General features: G+C 33.5%; 1 protein-coding gene across 1 annotated transcript; it reads right to left on the reverse strand.

The window, feature by feature from the left end:
- Nucleotides 1-34: 34 nt before the first annotated feature.
- On the reverse strand, nucleotides 35-22,382 carry SCD1 (stomatal cytokinesis defective / SCD1 protein (SCD1)). The gene is made up of 30 exons (XM_012237593.4): nucleotides 21,938-22,382; nucleotides 21,756-21,849; nucleotides 18,125-18,326; nucleotides 17,709-17,850; nucleotides 17,484-17,584; nucleotides 14,574-14,637; nucleotides 14,273-14,386; nucleotides 11,903-12,123; nucleotides 11,275-11,329; nucleotides 11,078-11,161; nucleotides 10,685-10,880; nucleotides 10,422-10,548; nucleotides 10,265-10,316; nucleotides 10,131-10,175; nucleotides 8,299-8,374; nucleotides 8,082-8,155; nucleotides 7,946-7,996; nucleotides 7,413-7,570; nucleotides 7,155-7,202; nucleotides 5,672-5,729; nucleotides 5,503-5,586; nucleotides 3,777-4,223; nucleotides 3,434-3,498; nucleotides 3,172-3,295; nucleotides 2,556-2,737; nucleotides 2,379-2,450; nucleotides 2,132-2,292; nucleotides 1,813-1,854; nucleotides 945-1,153; nucleotides 35-357 (listed from the first exon to the last, which is right to left on the reverse strand). Exons 1-30 carry the CDS (start codon nucleotides 22,109-22,111, stop codon nucleotides 262-264), a joined length of 3,618 nt encoding a protein of 1,205 aa, XP_012092983.1. The 5' UTR covers nucleotides 22,112-22,382; the 3' UTR covers nucleotides 35-261.
- Nucleotides 22,383-22,555: the final 173 nt, after the last annotated feature.

The raw sequence follows: 22,555 nt of genomic DNA on the forward strand, positions 1-22,555 counted from the left end.
AAGTAATCAAAACTTGGTTCTCTCTATCTCATAATGATCTACAACTATAAAAATTCTTTTCAATGCTGAATTTAGTAAAAAATGGATATTATGGAATACAAAAATCAAGGCTCGAAAACCGATCCCCACATTATATTTGGGGTTTAATTTTGAATGCTCAAATCATACACAAAATTCTATAGGTTCAAGCAAGTTGAATTTACAACATCAACATAAAAGCACTCCCCATCACTACAACATTACAAACCATATAATACGAGGTCAGATGTTGATAGTTGCTTCCCATAATCTTAAAACTCCATTTCTACCACCACTGCATATCCGTTTCCGTTCGAGGTCAGAGGCCACACATCTCACCTGAATGCCAAAAGCCAAGTCGAAACAAGACCATGAAAAAAGCAGCTTAAGACGATGTTTGATAACACCATTATGTAAAATTATAATTTTTAGCGATTACTAATGTTAGTTGTTTGATAATGCTTATCTACACATCATTAAAGTTAAAAATTGACTTGAAATAACAGGTCAAATCTTTTTACATAAATTATGATAAATCATTAGGCTCTTAAACAACTTTGCAACTTAAAGAACTTTCTGAACTTGCAGTGTTAATGCTTTAAAAATCAACTCTCAAATTTTCTTAATTAATTTTCAATTTACCAAATACTACTTAAAATCATTTATTAGCATGGAACGGTAAAATAAAAATAATCAACAGAAATGAGTTACCCAGTATGGAAAAGGAACAGTTAGGCATGGTTATTAGTAACGAGAACGGCATTCAGATGGTTTTAAATTGAAGTCAATTTTTTATGAAATTTCAATGAACAAACAGCAAACAATACAGTGATTGAAAGTAAAAATGGAGAGAACCTATGCACCATTGGTGATGACAGCAAAATGAGAAAGTAACATAGGCAAGCAAAAAAGAAAGAGATTCATACCATAGCAACTGTCTTTTGTGGGGTTCTGTAAAGCTGCCAACCAGACATTTTTGAGCCGGGGCTAGAGAGGCCACCAAGTCGCTCTTGAGGTCTTTGGAACAGAGACATGGAATTGTCAGCTGCTCCAATTCCCAACCAATGTTCACCAGCATTAATAGATAATATGGCAGCAGAATGGATGGTTACATTCTTCACACATCTTATACCTCCTGAAACATGCATAACGAATGCCATTAGTGACACTATGAGGCAGAGTGAGGGATTAAATACAGTTGGAAAAAGAAAAACTAAACAACAAATCATTTATTTGCCATATCATGTGGGAACACGGAAGCAACCTGCATCAAACTGATATCCACAAACACAGGAAGAGTAATTCTGAAAACATGATTGAAGATGAGCAACAAGCCTTTATTTGAGCAACTTGCAACGTTTGCACAGATATAAGACTACAAGCCCTTCTGGCGGGAAATGCAAGTGCCTACTAACCTTAGCTAAATATATATGTAAAATACATCTATCAATATATTTATTGACATACACAGTAAAATAAGGTGAAAGTAAACAAATGGCTATTTTAATAGAATGACAAAAAAGGAGTTTACATCTTGAAGGATTCAGTAACATCCTGTACAACTCTTCCATAGAAAAACAATCACACAAAACAAAATAAAAAAGTAATGCCCTCCAATCAAGTTTTATATCCTAATGGCATATGATGTACTGCAGCAATTTTCATAGCATTGCCTGACTAAAATAATTAAATACATAGTAAATAAAAGAAAACTTTTAAAAAAGCCAAACTTCTATCACATTAGAAAAACCAAATAAGAAATTTCAGTTATCAAGAAGGTATTACTGCTCTTACCTTCCTCATTTTCCCAAAATCGGAGTAGCCCATCAGTTGAACCTGAAAAACATTTCATATGTCAGTACGCATCTCAAACTATTCACATTTCCCTTTTTATCTTTTACTTCTTCATAAATCAACAGAAACAATTTCTCCTTGTCCATAAGGGAGTTATTAGCCTGAGGATTCAACCCCCAAGAACTCAACTCTCTCAAGCACTTGTCCTTAGGTAAACTACCAATGGGCCAAAATGGCACTTGAGGTGAAGTCCTTGCATATGAGAAAAGATACCAAATAGTATGACTGGACAAAAAATAAAATGTCATGCATAGCCAACCTGTTATTATTCCTCTGTCTGAAATGGAATACTCAACACATAAGATTGGACCAGCATGGCAGGCTAGAACAGCATCACATGTTCCTCGTGAAACTGACCACATTCTCGCTGTCCAATCATCACTTCCAGTAACCAGTGTGTCTCCTACCATTCTAATTGATCTGTAATATGGACATATAGCTTAAGACAGCAAATTGACATCATCAACACTGAAGAAATGAGAAAAATTATACACTTCTTAACTTACCGAATCCATTTTGTATGCCCTAACAGCTTGTGCATTTGGCGACCAGCACGGATGTCCCAAATGTTTGCAACCCTGGTGATACAAATGTTGATCACATAAGCTTTTAGGTAATCAATTACAAATATATCTTTAGAAATTTATAGCGGTAAATTAAATTTTAAGTTTTGAAGTACTTACGCATCTCTACCAGCAGCTGCCAAGATTCCAGTGGAATCATCGTACTCCATGCATAGAACTGCACTAGAGCAACGGCCAACTGTTGCTACACAGGTATCAGTTCGAACATCCCACATCTTCACAGTTCCATCATGGGCCGAAGTAAGAACACGTTCGCCTGACAGCATACGGACACAGCTGACCTACAAGATTTAGAAAACAAGGGTTAGATCTATTAAGTACATATTTATTTTTGAGTCTTCACCTCAGCTGCCTACAGATAAAAAATTTTTAGAATATTTCAATATTTTCTACACGTGCATGCAATAAATAAAGTTTCAAGAAGGAATTAACAAAAAAATTACCTAAAGAATAAGAAAGTGAGCAACAGGAAATGTAAAGCAGAAAGAGGAAATATATAAGGAAAACAAAAAAGAAAGGAAATGGGGAAGAAAAATTACAATTCTCCTAAATATGGTTATAAACCTGTAAAAACCATCCATAAGAAATGCACGAGTAGACTGAGAGCAATCTTCTCATATTAACTATTATATTAACAATGTATGTAATTTGGCAACAGGCTTTCTCTAGTTGTATACTCATCAACAAATATAGCAAGGGTGTTGAATGAGCAAACCTGACCATCATGGCCCTTCAGCTCTTCTAAAAGCTGAGCTGTTTGCTTATCCCAAACAATAACAGACTGATCATCAGATCCTGAAACCACCTTTGCTCGATCAGAACTTATAGCACGAACAGTTCTGCAAAGGTTCCCAAAGAGGGAAGGAGAAAAAGTAGTAATTGAGGTAATTTCAAGCAAGAGAAAGAACAAATGAGAAGCATGGTCATCAGTATATAGTGACTTTCATATAACATTAACATGAAATGAACTAAGATACCTTGAATGCCCTTTCAAAGTTGCACGAAGTTCAGAACCACGAATACTGGGATCCCATATCTTAACCTGTATAATTTGTTTACAAACAAATAAGGCTAGCAATAATACAACAATGTTCGTCCAAAGATTCAGCCTTAGAAATCAGAAACTTGATACGCATTAGCTTGTCCTAACATATGCATATCAACTTCTGACTTGTGAAAGAAACATTCAAAGTATCTAATGCAGATGCAATGAGCTTGAGAACAAAGGTCCCACATATTTAGTGGTGCAGAATTTCCACGAATAAATCTTACCAGAATGTATTATACTTGAAAAAGATTTAATCACAGAGACAAATTTACCATACAATCAGTGCTTCCACTGATAAAAAAGCCTGCATCCTCACGGTCGCCCACCAGATCCCACACCTCCCTTCTTGTTACGCAATGCAAAGCAGTAATAGCACCACTGTGACCCCTAAGTACACGAACATTAGTCTGAATTTTCTTTTGCCCAGTAGCAGATGAATCTTGTTTTCGAGGAGTCCCATTCTCGTTTATCTCAGTTGATTTACGACCACGGGCAAAAGAATTTACCCTTGATGAGTCCCTGCTGAACATGCTTTGAACCCAGCTCCTGCCAACACCAGTGGCCTCAGCAGGTTGCTGATTCTCATCAGTAACATCCATAGGACGGGGGGAGGACAATCCATGAGATAACATGGACAAAGATTGTGCCTTAACAGATGAGATTCCCCAGTAACCAATACGGAGTTGCTGTGCATGTGATAAAAATCCTCTAAGTTTTATCTGAAATACAATCAAAGTAAAATTCAGTTGAATTAGATTGCAGGAGCAGGGAATCAAAAAGTAGGCAGGATATTAATTACAATTATAAATATTTATGAGAACAATTTAAATCTTTCTCAAAACCCAGGCTCATGAGAAACGTAGCATTGATGAAACAATAAATTGAGAAATAGGAATCAGGAGAAGCAGAAGCAAAGAACCCAAGAAAATAAAAAATTACAAGCATTGCTTAAGTAGAAATGTGGCAGTGTGTGCACGTGTGTGTGTGTACAAGTGTGATATTGAAAGCCTAAAGCATAGAGTTATTCCATCATTGGACAGGTTACATTCAGAGTACGGACAAAATAATCATCAAATGACATAAGAACAAGGATTCAGCTGGAAATCCCCTCTTATCCAGACACTGAAACATACTTTCCCATGATCATACACATGCGAATTGAAATAGATTTTGTGCTAATATATCCATAAATAGTTAAACAATTGCATAATACACTGTGAAAAAAAAAAAGGTTTGCTGACAGAAATCTAGCAAATGGGTCTCTCCTAAGCTAGATGGTCAACGAAAGGGATATACTATCATCATCGGACCAATTCTTCATCAAATTATTCATAAATGAAAATAATCGGGAAAATTTTCCAAGAGAGAGTTTCAGACAACCTTCCTCATTACTGCATAGTACGCAGATTTGAGAAAGCACTGGAAATTACTTTCCAGATTTTGTATCTTGTGGTCCGGTTAGCAACTACCTTGTGGCCCATTAAGCAGCTTAATTTTATATATAATCCACTAAATTGCTAAAAGTTTACTCCATATTTACTTGTTTACTGGACTTTTTGTATTTGCCGTAGGATTTGGGTTCTTGTATAGGATTTCTAGCAAATCTAGGATTTGGATCCTTACATGTTGTTGAGTCTTAATGTTTAGAGAGAAAATTTTATTCTTATTTCTCTTGATGATAATCTACACACACACACACAAGTATTCTATAATCCTAGTATAGGAAGATTACACAGATACGGAATTTCATAAAATAGGAAGTAACTCTAGTCAACAGAAGTTTATCAAATAAAACAGCATAGAGATTGAATAATTAAAGACAAAAGAAAGTAAAAATCTCACAACCCGAACCCCAAACACAGAAATTGACCTGGTTGAAAATCTAGAAAAACCTGCATAGTTAGACTGAAGAAGAGCCAGGAACAGGAGGATGCTACTACAAACAATTAAAAATGAACTTGGCCATAATCAAACACTAACTTAAGAGAAGTTGCTTACAAGTTGCTTGTATCCAATATTATTCCTCTCTGCCAAAGTCTCAACCATATACCAAGCATCAGTATCAGGAAGTCCCAATCCAGCCTTGACAATGAGATAAAAAAAAGTCATGTTTTGTAGGAAAATAAAACAGGTGACATAGGAAAAAGTGTAAGACAAAGAACACCACCATGTGAGATGCCACCAGAATTAGTTGCGTAGCAACTAAAGCTGCATAATTGGTCGACCTGACACAGAAACAGATGAATATTAATATACTACTTTACAAAATCAGCAACTTGTCAAAGCACAGAAGCCAACCATCTCTATGTTTAGAAAGGGAACACGATTATAATCATCTGTAATTTCCTACTGATAGTTCCTTAATTGGCAAAATGCAGGATCTCATTTCTTAGTTTCTTCCTCTTTAGAAGTCTTATAATTTTAGAATTAGTTTGCAACTGTAGATAACATTCATATTACTTCGTTTTTCTGAAGCATACAATGTAGAGTGTTTTGAATGATTTCCTTCAGTTCTAACCCTTTGGGATTATATGATGCGATTCTAAGTTTTTAACTAGGAGCACTAAAAGCATCTTGAGCATGATCCATAAGAAATTCAAGGTGTGTAGCTTATAGCTTTCCTTGAGCTGTGCAAAAGATCTCATGTAGTTCAAATTTAGTTTTTGCTCCAGCAAATCTCGGTTATTTATTGCTCCCACAATTACCATTTTTCTTTCTCTGGTTTCGCCCATCCATTCCTCAAGCTTTTAGCATAGATTTCATAAATAACATTGCAATACTTTGCTACCTAATAAGCTTTGAAATGCTTGTCAAAATTCCCAGAAAGCCTGCTACATCAACTGCATTGGCATGGGATTGTCAATTCTCTCTAATCGTGTTAGTTAAGAATTTACAATCACAATTTAACAAAACCACAGGTCAGTTAAATCTCCTCAGGTGCTACCCAGCCAAACCAAGTTTGTAACTCAACCAAAAATTAAAAAAAGGAGGCTGACAAGCAAAGGATTAACCGTTTGAACAATGCAAGCTGAAACCTTATCCAAAAGCAAGCCAGTCCAAAAATGAACAAAGGATGCTGACAAGCAAAGGATTAACCATTTGAACATGCAAGCTGCAACCTTATTGAAAAAGCAAGCCAAACCAAAAATGAACAAAGGGGGCTGAAAAGCAAAGAATTAACCATTTGAAAAACACAAGCTGAAACCTTATCCAAAAAGCAAGTTGAATCTAATGAGCAAATGGAAAATATACACATGGAAAAAAAATAAGAGGTTTAAGAAACCGACAAATATGAATAGAATAGACTTCATGGATCCCAATTCCTATCAATTGCAAATTGCTTCTTCATCCTCGGAAACCAATTGCTGATTATTGTTTAGCATTTCCAAATTAACATTTAGAACCAATATCCAATATGCATAATAGATAGAGCATTTTTTAACTTGACCATTGGTGTTGAGTATTGCTGCAGCAAGTGGTGAAAAATACTCTATTGTTTGTTTTTACTTTAACACCATGATAATCAAACAAGAGGCTCTTTGTTCGACAAAGAGAATGATATAGAAATAAATTAGCACAAAGTAACTAAGAAGTAAACCACATGTCAAGAAACATCAATAAAAAAAAAAAAAGATAATTTGTATTCTTACTTGACTGAAGAATGCTCCATAAGATGGTCAAAGTAGCCTTCCCAAAACCTGGAGCTCCAAAGGGAGGAAAAAAGAGAGAAGATTAAGATCGACTTACTAACTTCAAGTAATCTAAAATCCAAAATGAACAGTTGGAAAACAGAGATTAAAAAAGAACTTCGATCAATTATAGAGAAAAGTGACAGAAAGTTCAGGAAAGGTTGAAAAAATATAATAGTGATGATTAAAATAATTCAGGGAATGACCAATAATACATACCGCAGCTCCTCCCATATGGAAAGTGAAATTAGATGGCGCTGGACATAGTCGGGAACATTATTAGCATCCCTTTTATACATCTCAGCAGATACTTCAAGGGCATCTATAACAGTTGAGACATCATCCCGAGATGTTGCACGACTAATGGCTGTTTTAAGCTGAAATTGCACAGGAACCAAGTTCAGGGGTTCAAGATAAATCAATATTGGATATCAAACATAAAGGTAAGCTGAAACAGCAATCAACTCCAAGTAGGGAAAATTGTAATTAAAGACAAGGCAATATTCACTTTTACATTTCAGTAGTCCACCCAATAGCAATCATTATGTTTTAGTTTACTGCAGTGAAAGATTCCCTTTTACATGGCATAACTAGGATGAGTATTCATGGTATCTATCTAAACATTTTTAAATTCACTATAAAAATCATAATAAGGTGAGGCAATTACCCATTTTGTATATTGCAGTATTCCACCCAATAGCAATTATCTATAACAAATCAAATCCTATTAATGACTTCTACATAGTACATACCAATTCTTTCACTGCAATAAACTGCTCATCAGTCAATTGACAGTGCCATCCCTGAAAACATAAAATCCAGCCAGAAGTTAGCCCAGTCTTAAACACAACAATATTCTGCTAATTCATTTCTTTCATGCCCACATACTGAGTGTATATGCTCCCTTATACATTCAACAAATCCACTGCCACCAATACCCTCTGCATCAGATTCAATCAATGCTGCACTACCAATAACAAACACTTGGTAATTTGCTTAACTTTTTAATCAAAGTAAACTGAATTCCAACCAACAAACATATGAATATTTGCCAAAAAAAGTTAAAAGAAGTTTGACATCTCTTGGTACACTTGTACGATCATACCAACAATTGTGCCATATTCAAATGAAGAGAGGGGATCATCAGTAGCTCCAAGTTTCAGAAGACGCAGCCACAATCCCTGTGAAACAATATGAACTACAATACTTCAAAACCAGAACTATATGATAATGGAAAAAAGAAACACCTTAACAATTTCAATACCACTATCAACACATCATTTTTACCAGATTATATTTTTTCATGTTGGCAAAGCAAAAGAATATGATATAAGACACCAAGATCCTGCCGATTTTTTTATGTATTTACTCAGTAATACATCTTATGCATGCATGATTCATGCATGTGTTGCATTTATATGAAAGGTGAAATACTAATTTCTGGATTTGCTGAAATCACATTATTTGTACAATTGGTTGAACTATCTGCTGAAGCTTCCCCTCCCCTCAAAGATGAGAGAGAAGGATAAAGCATGTTGTGTTGAGAGCACAGCAAACGACCATGCTCGTCATCCAACGTTAATTCCATTGCCAAGAAATGATCCCATGGACTAAAACAGATAAAATTCCGCCGCCTCCACCTAAAAAGTTCAAATGCTGGATTACAGAAACTTGGAAGAAATTTCAAGTGCACAATCAAGCATTCTAATACGTTATATTCCAGAACAATTTCTTCATACCAAAACCAACTTTTTCGTTATGATAACAGATTTTATAGACTACAGATTTTCCAGAGGTAAACTTGATATCTTGTGTGTATAATTGAGCAACTACATTTTGATTGTTTAATCCTGCAAAGGAATCTCCCAGCTCCATTTAGTTGTAAGTGTAAATGTTAAAACTAGGCAATAAAACACATTAGGATGAATTGATGTTAAAGCTAACCAAATAAGCACATCACAAGTCAAGGTTTCACAATCATCAATGATTAAGAATACAAGCACTTAAAGCACGAATAAATAACTAAAACATAAATATCAACTCCAGCAAGGGAATCTCATTCTCAGGAACTCATATGCTCTCTGCTTGTTTTGTGGAAAATGACTTCCTCGTCAAAAATAGAAGATATTTTATTTGGCCATAATACTGAAGATCAACTGAAAATTACTCTATGATATTTGGGGTACACAAAAGAAAAGGAAAAATTGCAGCTTTCAACAATGAGAAGCAGCAATCAACTGCAACCAATGAAGGATGTTACCATCAGCAATAATTGATGAACCAGTGGATATATGCTTGTTCTATGCTTTTCCATTTTGTTCAAGTGGAACAATTTCCCAAGCATTTTCCAATTTTACATTGATTTCTAAAAGACTAGTAAAACTTGATCCCTGATTATTTATTTTAGTAATTTCATTTGTTCTCTGATAGTGATTGAAAAAAAAAATTCACACATTTTTTTGTCAGCACCACCACCAGCACCAGCATTCTCACTGTCATAACTATCACTTCAGTGACACTGACACCACCACCACGACCACCATAATCATATGTAGAGGAATAGCTACATCCTTAAATATTCATAATTAAAAGTGTTAGTCTTTTAACATTTCATCCTCATAAGTAAAAAGAGCATAAAAGAATAGAAACTTAAAAAAAATGGAATCCATTTTCAAGTTATGAATTATGGACAACCAAAATAGAAATTTGTTTTTTCTAGAGCGGACAATTAATTTTCCATTTAACCAGAATATCATTTTTTGTTGACCAATTATTCCTCTATACTTGAACACTATAAATTGAAGATTGCTTTGTCCATGAAACATTAATTTCTCAAATAGACTCTTAATTATAATCATGCAAAATCCTAGATCTATCCAGATAACTCAATAGCATTTCACAGGAAAGGGATGATTTAATGAAATGAGAGAATTTCACCTGCAGCTTAACTTTAATGTCCAAAACCATGCGTTCCCTTTCTGCCTGGAAAATATAGATAAGTATTGCTCAAGATAGTTCTAAAATTTCAATCACAGAACTATTATTGGTCTGGACATGGTTCAAAAACTTACAGCTCTCTCCATTGGACTAAGAGCATCCTTACCCACTTGCACAGATGGCGAGCTGGTAAAGAAATAAGATAAATTCAGGACCATGATATTAGAAACTAAACTAACACCAAGTCATGTGACACAAACAAACTAAACCTATCAAAAATTACAAATATACCTAGGAGCATGCTTTATATACTCAAAAGCTCCACTTGCTGCTGCAAGAATCTGCTTCCTCTTCTCCTCTTGCTCTTCAGATCTAATATTTGAAGGAAACCTATCATATGTATATTTGGCACCTGATCCTGAAGAAATAAAGACAATAAATTTCATATTACTAAATAAGAGTTTAGAAAGAAAATGTTTTAAACAAAAATTAACAGAAATACAATTGTGTCCACTTGACACTTTGATCAACAAATCTCAACACCTCAAATTTACCTGAAGTTCCCATATCTTGATCTGAAATGGTTATAATATCAGGCTCTACCGACAATGAGGGAAGAATAGAAATAGGATTTTGACCCCTTCCAATTGCATCTTGTAACTTGTCTAGGAGATTATTATTATTTTCATCAGAACCTACACCTCTCTCTAGATAGTCCAAGAAACCATGAGAGTCTAAAAACTGCATGATCTGCAAATCCAAAGAAAACCAAAAAAAATAAATAAATAAATAAATGAGGACAAGGAGAAATTTAACATAAGAAAGCACATCATAATAAAATGTAAGATAAAACAGAAAGCACAATACATAGCAGTTTAAGATTGATTAAAATAGCTTAATAGAAGTTAGTAATCAGAACCAAATGATCAACGGGAAATCAAAATCACCATGGGCTCTGGTGGCTGGTTTGTTGATCGAGAACGCTTCTTCAAGAATGCTTGATTGTTGAAAACATTTGTTGCACCATTTTCCTGCCAAAATGTTTTTTTTTTTTTTTTATCAAAAAATAAATTTCACGGAAAATTACAGTGTAAAAGTTTTACAAACAATTTCATGCCACAAGAAAACTATGAAATATACATACAATGAAATTGCGGTAGCCACCTAAAATTGATGCAAAGAACTTTAAGAATATTAACCTGCCAATAGTACATAAATATGAGAGGTATTAAAAAATAAACAATAATTGTAAAAGAATAAGACGATGCTCCATTCTTTACACAATGGAAACATCAGCACTAACACAATGAAACAGCAGTACTTATATTACATAAGCATCTGACGTAAAGTTCCACAAAAGCATACAAAAGCATTCCTCTGTTTGGGAACATTTTTCTAGAACTCAAAGGCAAGCAGCAAGCAGAAATAGTATCTGATTGACATTGCTTGAATAACTACATGCCTTTAAGTTTTTCCTACTCTCACTTAAATATATTACATGAAATTCCTCTCTTTTGCATAAGAAGAATGATTCTGACAACAAATATTAGACCATCTTTCAAGTTAATAAATAATAGAAGCAGAATGATTCTGACAACGAAAATTAGACCATCTTTCAAGTTAATAAATAATAGAAGCAATTTGCATTTTGCATAGACAAGAACTTGGCACGAATTTTTCAGAACTATTATATAGTGTACAGTTATCAAAACCATCATCTCAAGGAAAGCAATGAGTACTTCATAAAAATTTCACGTTCATCCAAGTATCACCTAAGTTGGAGGTCATGATCCTCTCCCCATGGCTTGTTGCAACCTTTAAAATATTGCTCAGATGAACTGAATGCACCAGCCTTCATTTCATCTATCTCCATGACATTACGGAACAATAACTTCAATATGTCACCACGCAAGGAACTTAATTCTGGCTCTGGGATAGGGGGTATTTCCTCTGTTGTGCTGATTCGATTATAATCGAGGTCTACAATAACTACCTAGAACACAATAAAAGGACAAAATTACAATTAGATTACATCTAAAGATATAGACTGCAAACACATAACTATATGCATATTTTCTGAGATAGTGTTTTTGTCTCTGAATTTTCAACACAATGCCTTCAAAAAGAATTTCATCATGATTATAAAATTATTATATATGTCTAAAGGACATGGGAAGTTTACTGTTGTGGTAACAGTAATTTGATGTTGTCCTTAGTGACTTTGTAAAATGACAATTTCATCCTTATTACTTCAAGAAAACTAAAAGACATTTCTGCTCTCATTAAACGCAATGCATTATCAGAGTCCAATACATCTGCATTGTTAAGTTGGCAACCATGAAGTGCAGGTCATGCTCCCCCCTTTCTCAAATATGTCAAATATACGCTTGGCAGCTTCAACAAAGTAAAAGTTCAGAATTTTGAGAATTTTATTTATTACATAGTAGTATCATTGTATTATATTTTTGAGAATTTCATATATTCAGAAAATGAAAATAAAAGTATTTTAGAACTTAAAAGTAACTTTAAATTATAAATTCTTTTGTAATTCTAAAACTTATCCATATATCAAAATTATAATTCCAATTTAATTTTAGTTAACATAAATAAAAATATAATTATAATTTTGGATTTCAATTCCAATTTTTGTGATCCAAATAGATCTAAAATTTTTATAATCCAATGTTAAATTTTATATTTTAATTTTCTTGCAGATAATTTTTTAACTTTTTTCACAACTAAACAACTCCTTTTTTTTTTTTTCACAACTTACCCTTTTTTCTCTGTTAGGTAAAAAAAATGGGGAAAGATTTATATTGGTATTGAGTTGGTAAATATTTTTTAAGGTATATGATTTAAGAGTGTGTGTGCGCGGGCGTATTTCACTTGTCTTATTATATAGTATTAGACATTTTGTTTTAAAATTTTTATTTTCCTTTATTAATCTGATATTAAATAATTGATTTTCATTTTATATTCAGATAAGTATTGATTTCAAAAAAAAAAAAAAAAAAATGCAGATATCCTAATGTCTATTTTTTAATCTAATTTATCATATAAATGAAGTTGTAAATATACCATCTAACTTTAATTTGATTGTTCCACAAATGTTACATGCAATAAATCACATTTCAAAATAATATATAACTATTGTAAGTTGTATATGAATATTTTACTTAAATTTAATGATTTTAGAAGCCATGAATTCAACATATTTCCAGTAATGAGATAATCCTTATTGATGTACACAAACAAACATATTATACAGCCTCAGAATGCAACACTCATAAAAAAGGACAGGTATTCAGGACAAATTCACATTTGACAATGCATACCTCTAGAATGACCTGATCTCAAATTTAAAAAACCGTTTGTTAACTTAACCACCACTATTATTACTTGCAGTTTGTTTTAAGAATTTAAGTTAGAGAATTTATTTACTATGGTGCTGATTTTTCTTTTTCCAAAAATTGTATTTGTTGTTCTTTGTTATACAAGTAAGCCACAGTGCTGAGCAGTATTTTTATAAAATTGACTAGTTATAACCAGCTGTTTTATTTTAATTTTTAATTCTTACAAGCTTTTTTTTCCTCTTTTCCAAATCCTACATTCTTAGCTAAGATTTTACTATCATTATTATGCTTAATTTGTAATTTAGCTTTTAAAGGTATTCTATTGAAAGATCAGTTTATCCTGAAGGGGCCAATTATTAAAGATAAAATTGGTAAAATTTAAGTTTTGACTTTTAATTAATGTTTACTTTTATAAACTAGTTCCTCATCTCTTACAAATTTTTACCTTCTGTAAGCACGTTTCTCATCAGTAAAAAAATTTTAAGAAAATATTTAAACAAATTGTTTAAAGAAGTTAACCAACTAAGTGTACGGTTTTCCATTTCTCAAAATCCTAGGCAGATAATTCAGTTTAGTTAAAAGAACTGCCTAAGAGTTCACCCTCAGAGGGGAAGGTACAGGAAAGGGCCAAAGATCATATAATGATGACAAACAGGCAACAGTTAATCTGCCACAGGATATCACAGCAGTAGAAAAGTCATGATGAACTATTGCCAATGCAAAAACAAATTTGATTAAAGAAATGAACAAGAAAATTCAACAATGCCAAAGCTTAAGCATAAAACTTACACCATCCATTGCAAGATATGACGTATCAACACCAGAATGGAGACCCATCATATATGGTGTAGGAGCATCAATGTAGTCTACTCCACTGAAAAATAGTAATGGAATGTAGACATGCTTCAGAACAACAAACGTAAAACAATTAGATGACAGTAAGAAATGAGAACAGTGTTAGCCTATGTAGTATGAAAGCAACTGCAATTTCCAGCGAGAGATAAAGAACGCAGAAAATAATGATGGAAAAATAAAGGTTCTATTATAGCCTGACAACAAAGTGAAAGACTTCAATATATTTAGAACTTACCTGCCACCTGAAAGGATAAATTAAATGGCATATGGCCTCTGATACTAGAGTTAAAATAGAATACCTGAAAAAAACCAGATAGAGTAAAGTTACTACCAATCACATATTTCTTGAATGAAATAAATACTCAAATGTTGCTCATGATCAAACAAAATGTTTAAGTATTTTCACTTGTATTCATATTACAATGACCTAAGCGACTTGAAAATTAGATAACACAAATACTCAAATATTCATAGTAGGATTGAATATATTAGAACTTGAAAAAATGACAAGATGAAATTTATATCAATAAGACTATGAGAGCCAACTTGAACAGACACAAATATTCTGAGAAAAATGGACTACCTTAACACGAAAAACTGATTCCAATCACGTTGCAGTTCACATATAAACTGTCACTATAAATTGGTAAATTTTGAGCCTTGTTCTGATAACAAACATACTACGTATTCATTGTTGTGGAATCTAAAGAATCAGTTTGTCAAAAAGTTGTGGAATCATAGAAGGATCTTAGCAGTTGTACCAACAATGTTTTGACAACAAACATGTTACATATCCATCAGAAATGCCAAAATCAAATAAAGGCCATTAAAATTTACAATTCGGTTTCACAAACCGATTTATGTGGAAGGTCTTATACTTTTTCCTTTTACTTTTTTTTTCGGTTCTTTTTTATATTACTTTATTAACCATTACTTATCTGCAAAAAAGGGTAAAAAAAAATTTGAGATGTTGCATAATAATGAGCTTTCGCTGCCAAGACAATTTCAGCACATGGACACAAGCACATATCTTACATTTCCAACATAGACAAGAGATACTGAACAATGTCTAATATAGCACTTGTAGTTAATTGTAATTGAGTATGTATTTGCTAGCAGAACTCATACATTTAAAATAAAAAAAAAAAAACCACTGTGAAAATTTCTCGGCATACATGCAGACAAATGTTCTAATTCTAAAGAATTTCTAGACAGAAATGACATCTCATGTAAAGCACAGCAAGAGAATAAGACAAAATGGCCCCATGATTTTTTGTAATTATAATATGGCTTATTTGCATCTTACTTGCTATGTAAGGGATATATGCAATTTCAATAAAATTTAAGTTCTTTTACTGTTTCATGGTCTACAGACTTATTTTCCTTGTGGACTCAAGGATGTTTAATGCGTGGATGTGATCTAGCCTTATTTATGACAATTCCATCCTAAATAGAGTAGTATAAAAGCAAGGTGGCTGCTGGCTTTTTGAGGGCATACTAAGAAGTTTAAAACAATCCATTCATCGACAAATATTGCAAAGGGAAGAATCTTTGAGAGTAAAGTTTTGGAATCCTAAATATGATGGAAATTGCACTAGAGATTTCAATTACAGTTAATCTACTAGTAGATTCCTGATTTGAAGATATTTTTTTATTTTTATTAAAATTTCATAAAAAGAATTAAAAATATTATTTATGGGCTTAAAATTCAAAACTCGATGAAATTCTTGAAGGCCAAAATTTTGAACTTGAGTACGAAATGATAAATAGGTGGAAACAAGAATAATTGCAATCAAATTCACCTAGTTAACTACAAACCTTCGATTGCTACATGTTGTTTTTCACAACAATCTTTGCCATGAACAACATGTAAAAGCTCTAGAATTTAATGTCCAAGTAAAAACCAAGATGAAGTAAAAAAGTTGCATGTGCTCAAAAGAGTTAATGAAGAGCTAGAAGCCACTAAAATGTACAATGTGAGAGTTGAGAAGAAACTGGAGAACAATTATTTGAAGACCAATGTTTATATGAAGAGGATCAGGAACAAGGTATGCAGGTTACCGAAACTAATATTATTGTCCATTAAATTCAAATTGAAGGTTCATCAAACAAAGAAATTTTGATTAGATCTCAAGAGCCATAAAATGGTCCAATGAATTTGCTCATTCTTTGATCTTAGGTGAGCAGCAATATATTGATTTTAATTGGCTGAAATTTTCCAATGAATTGCTGTTTCTCTTAGGGTAGATTATCATCAGTTACCAACTGTCAAGCAAATGTATTTGGGGCAACATACTTGACGAAATTGCAACCACTGCTATAGTTAAAATAATTGTTTCTTTTTCATGGAGATTACAATTTGAAAGCATCAACTCAAGGGCCAGTTTTCTACAAGTGGAGGGGTCCAAAACAGTGACTTACTTTGTAGTAACTATCATACCGATTACAATATGACTCTTTACACATTTTAAGTACAATAATTTTTCTTGTGGATTATAGAATGTTTAAAGCTTAGACATTAGCTAGCCATGTTTGTCATGCTTCTGTCTGCAAGACTATTAAGTATATCAACAAGTAGACCACATAACTTAAACAGAATTAAATTAGGAGCACTGTGCACTGATTATTCAATATAAAAAAATACCAATCAACCGAATGTTTAACAATCAGATTATTGACACAGCCCACCTCTGATATGATAAGAAGACACAGAGGTTAGGTTTTGCTTGGCAACGATCATCATGGTAAGATGTGGGATAAATAGATGACAGAATAACTAGAATGCTGTCTGGCTTTCATAAATGATTCAGATTTCCTCCAGAGGAAGTAACTTAATTAACACATGCATAAAATTCTGCATTTGAAACGATAAAAGAAGACAGAAAGGCCACTAACAAAATAACAGAGGAAGCAAACATGAACACCCAATGCAGAAAGAAAAATAATAAGGATATTACTACATATTTAACAAAATATTCATTGTTCTATAACCAGAAAGCCGTTTGTGAGCTACAGTTTTCTATCTGGCAGCTGAACAAAATAACTGCCTGCCATAATGGCAAAATATCTAACTGATAGCAACTCAAGGTCTAATAGCTTGCTAAAACAATTATTAATATTTAAATGTCAAAGGTCTGAATTATACTTATTGGATCGAAGCAAAATCCTCCTCTCAAGCAATACAGCAGTAAAAAAGTTGATCAAGTTGTCCACATCCAAGCATTGTACCAGTGGCTGAAAAGATATCTGCATTTGATGGAATCAATTTTAAATTATGATGATATAATCAAGTTTTTGGCAATATTTACTAAATTACACTATCAGCAATGATGAATTTCCGTTGCTAGTAAAATAAAGAGAGGAGTCATACATCAGCATGTGGAAGCCCATCTTTTGGTGGAGCCTCCACAGAAAGCAAACAATTCTCAATAGCAAACAAGACTCGGTCCCTTCCAGGAGTAGGCAAAGGTACATTGGATACCATGTGCGCAATAACATCCCATAATGGCTTGCTGAAATTTTTGCAGAAACACGAACATTAAATGAAACACAAGGAATACCATTTATTTCTATTTTTCGGATGTGAAGACAAACTTAGACAAAATCATAATATAAAATCCTAAAAGCAAACAAAATATTGACATGGTATTTGTGATAAATAGAATATAAAAAGTTGCCTGTGAACGCATGTCTATAGGGGAAAGTAAGTAAAACAATGACATCTGCTCCATGCTATCACTAGCCATAATATACACATGTAAGCCTTCATAACCTAAGGATCCTTACCTACTTCCACTGGGGGAAAAGCAAAGTGCAAATATCTCTTCTAGCGCATTCCGAAGTATACCGAAACTGGGTGAACGTGAAACAAGACAAATACATTTGTCAGCAAATGAATTTGCTGGTATGCGGTAAGCTTCAGCAATATCCTCACTGACTGGATCCCGAAAACTAATGCAACTAACATAAATTTTTGACCCATCGCCCTCTGCAAAAAAAAAAATTACATTAATAAGACAATAAATTTACTAACCTCGCATGAAAATGAAAGTATGCACAAAAACAAGGATAGAAAAGGCCACCCTCTGAAATAGTGCTCTACTCAACTCAATTAAGTGTTAATCCTAAATTAGTTGGTAAGTAATGTACACAGATCCATTTTCTCTACTTAGCTCCATTTAGTCCACTCTTAACATGTATGCCTTGCTCAGAACTCAGACCATTGAGTAGTAAACAAACTTTAAAACTAAAAGCCAGCAATGCTTTCTCCAATTGTCAAAGGCATCTCTTTTCAGCATTAAAATCGGATGCAGACAACTCAAGAAAATTCAAAGGCTCAAGAATTTTAGGATTATGGTCTCAGCTTTATCTGGGATTTGTTTTAGATATTATAGTATATTTCTAGCTGCTTAAGAGTTATATTTATATGCCTATTTAATAAATAAGTTGCTGGTCAAGAACTTTAAGTCTAAGGGGCAATTCTGTTATATCAGCTTTTGCTAGAATTCTGCTCCTCTTCATTAAGGAACACTTTTATTTATTTGAGTCAATTTGGAGTCCTGGTGTTCAGGATAAATGTATTCCTTTTTAGTCTATTTTCAAAGTCCAAATCCTTGAAGGATGATGACTAGTTTTGAAGTCCAATCGAGCAGGGTTTGGAGTAGTTTAGGTTTATAAATACCCATGCTTGTAATGCTTTTTAATAAGTTTTCAATCAACAAAATTACAGCAGATTATGCTTTTATCTTTGAGTTATGTGATGCAATTCTAACCTAGAAAATGTAATTCTTTAATAGGAGCTAGTCCTAGATCCTATTAGAGTGATGCTAGTAATTTATTTTCATTTGCTTCACTTTTGCTTTATTTTCTAAAGAAATTCAGATCTGCAATATGGGTTTTCAAGCCCTAATTCTCGATTTCTGTAAAACCTAACACTAGTCTCCTAAAACTTCAAGTTTTCCCAAGCTATCCTGCAACAGTCATTAACTTCAAAAATTTTATGCCATCTTAGTTGTAGTTTGCTTTTATATTTCATGCTCTCATTGCTTGATAAAGTAATATTTTGGAGATGTGGTACAGGAATTAAATAAATTTCCATTTTTCTTGATAAGGAAAGAGAGGGAGAAGGGGGGGGGGTCCAAAATCACTATCTAACTGCTAAGTAAATTTAACAATGCCAAAGTCCACAAGGTTGGTGAGAGAACAATCACATTAAGACTTATACATAAGAAGTTTTTGCAACAGTCGCTAAGGAAAAGAGAAGAATAGAGAAAGACTAATGTTCTATACTCAAAGTCTGCTTTCTATAGCTCTTGCTTCCACAATTTTCATGCCTTTAATTCCAGAAGTTAGAAAAAGAAAAAGGTGTCCTTAGTGCATAGAGCCCCCGGTTTTGCAAGGATTGAAGGATGATCATCTAACTTGCATCTTGTACAAAGAGAGTGTTTTCACAATTTGTGACCTTCCTCAAGCCATAATGGAGCAACTTCATTTCCAGAAGTAGCAATAATACTTTTCAATAATTTTTGTTCCCTTAATTCAGAATAGACTGGAGTGAGGACATTTAACCAAAAGTCAAACAAATCTTTCTCCTAATAAAGTTTAGTTCAAAGAGCAGCTAATTCATGACGCATCACTAACCATTGATGATCTAGTTTGATGCACAGACATTTATATCCAGGGTGAAATCCCACTGTGTCCCCCAAAACTTTGGCACTCTAGTCAACTAAGTCCTTTTTATTTTTACTTGAGTTAATTAGACCACTGAAGTCTTATTCTCAGTTAGGAAGTCCCCAGCCATACATGTGACTACATGTGATCATAATGGACATTAGGATTTTTACATAATTATATTTTCATAGCTGAGATGCGCCACATGGTAATGATAAGGCTGTAAAACTCCTGCCATTAATGCCTAATGATAACAATTCTATTTTATTCTCTAAGCTAACACATGGAAGTAAAGGCGACCTTTTTGTCCTGTTAATAAATTTCTACATCAACATTTCTAACAAGTCCGACTAGCACTAGAGTATAAACAATCCAAGCCAAACCGAGTATTATCAAGCTCGAGTTTCACTCATTAAATGTATATTCGAGCTCAAGCTCGGCTTCGAGCTTGAAATCTGAGCTCAAGCTTGGCTCATTCATGTAGAGTTTCAGCTCGGTTTATTTTAATAGTTTATATTTGAAAAAAAAAATTATGGCTCATTTACATGCTCGAACTTGAGATCGAGCTTGTTTACCGACTTGTAGCACGATAATAAAGCTAGAAAGCCTCATTTCAAAACTTGAGATAGGTTTGTTTATTAAATGAGCTCAAACTCAAGCTGGGCTTTTTAGCTTATCAATGAAGCTTTCAGAGCCGAGCCTCAAGCAGCTTGTCTCATTCACAACCCTAACTAGCACCGTCTAGTTGGGGACTTAAATGGCTAAAAATAAGAGTTTAATTATCTAATTGATCCAAATTAATATGATTTCCCTACTATATACCACAATCAAAAATTCAGCACGAGTGAACCTATTCTCATATCCCATGGCATATTTGATTAAGCATATGAAAAAAAAGAGATGACCCATGCAATCTTTCATGTTCCATGTTTCATTCTAGGTCCACTAAGACATACAAGGTTCCCCGTACTTTCAAATATCCTTTGTTTATTGAGTAACCAGAAGAAAATGTAAAAAATAGTAGCTCATACAAGTTGTAGAAGAGGATAAGGATATCCAAGAAATAGAATGTTGCAAGCAAGTGGCATTAACTGCAAAAGCATGAAATACAAAACTAATTATTAAAGCTGCCTTCAAAAATTTCCATAGGCAGACAAGTCCCCTTAGCCAAATATCTCTACATCTTTCACCCTCATAAGATGATGCCATCTACTTATCTCAACCTAGTCTATATAACATAGGTAATGTCACCAGCGAAAAGGAAGAAAGGACACTAACTATGCTACAAGGCATTAGCACAAAGCAAAACATTATAACCACATTCAGTTCATCATTTTACCAGTAATTTTTTACTTTGTCTTTCATGACTCCTTCATTATGTACATCCCAACATCAAGTTTCTAAGTTCATTGCTGATAAACAATATCACAGATATATTAGGATTAAAAAGACCAAATATGACATACTGTTGCAAACTATATTTAAGAGATATAAACTCAAGCTGGAAGCACGTAGACTCTCTACTTTCAAATAATGTTACTACTCAGTTTCCAATTCAGCGTTTCCCCTGATAAAACTCAATACAAGATTTAAGACAAATCTAAGCTAAGAATCAAGTTTATATTCACATTTTCTACTAATATAACAAACACTCAGCTGCGATAAATCTAAAGCTACCAATGAGTGCCTTATTTCTCACAACAAATAAGTTAGAATAGATGCAATCAACCCAGAAATGGAAATGTACCCGTCAAAACAATGGGATAGCTCCGTGGAAAAGTAGAGGCATCGTTAGCATCAAATCCAGAAGAGTAAAACAGAACACCAGCAGGCAAAACACACTGCCATTAAAAAAAGCATTAAGATCAGATCTACAACACGAAAACAACATCGATAAACAAAAACAAAAGCAGAAATAAAGAGACATACTGTTGGAAGCTGGGGAGGAGGCGGTGGATAGAGAGTGTGATAATCAGGAGGATACTGATCGAGCAGAGAAGGCAAATACATCACTTCTTTTCCATGATACCCTTTGTTCCCATCCAAAGTTCGAATCTCTGGACCCAATCCACAAACCACAAAATACTCGAAGATCCGCGCCATTTTTGCGATTAAATTTTGCTTAATTTTCTTTCAGTTGCGGAAAAATTTCCAAGTGATTACAAGAAGATGGAATGGTGCGAGATTTGTTTAGCTTGCATTTTACGGATTCTCTTTAATTATTTGAGTGTTGGAGTTGTAAGGAGAGAACCGGGAATGGAAAGAGATGAGAATTGTAAGTTTGCCGTACAGTTACCTGTTGGTTTTTGATTCAGGTTGCGAGATTCCACAACTGGAAATCAGTCTCGCATTCGTTAATGACGACGACACCAGTAAAAATCTGAATAATCTGAACATAATTTATTTTCATATTTACAGTTTGACTGGAATTGACGCTGAAAATTGTTTTTACATGCTTCTAATTATTGGTTAATTTTTATAATTTAAAATTTATTAAATTTATCTTAAAAATCTATATCTAACGAGGGAGATAAGAGATTTCTTAAT

The sequence above is a fragment of the Jatropha curcas genome, chromosome 5 (genome assembly GCF_041381405.1).
Source record: "Jatropha curcas cultivar XTBG-Jc1 chromosome 5, XTBG_Jcur_1.0, whole genome shotgun sequence".
Classification (NCBI taxonomy): Eukaryota; Viridiplantae; Streptophyta; class Magnoliopsida; order Malpighiales; family Euphorbiaceae; genus Jatropha; species Jatropha curcas.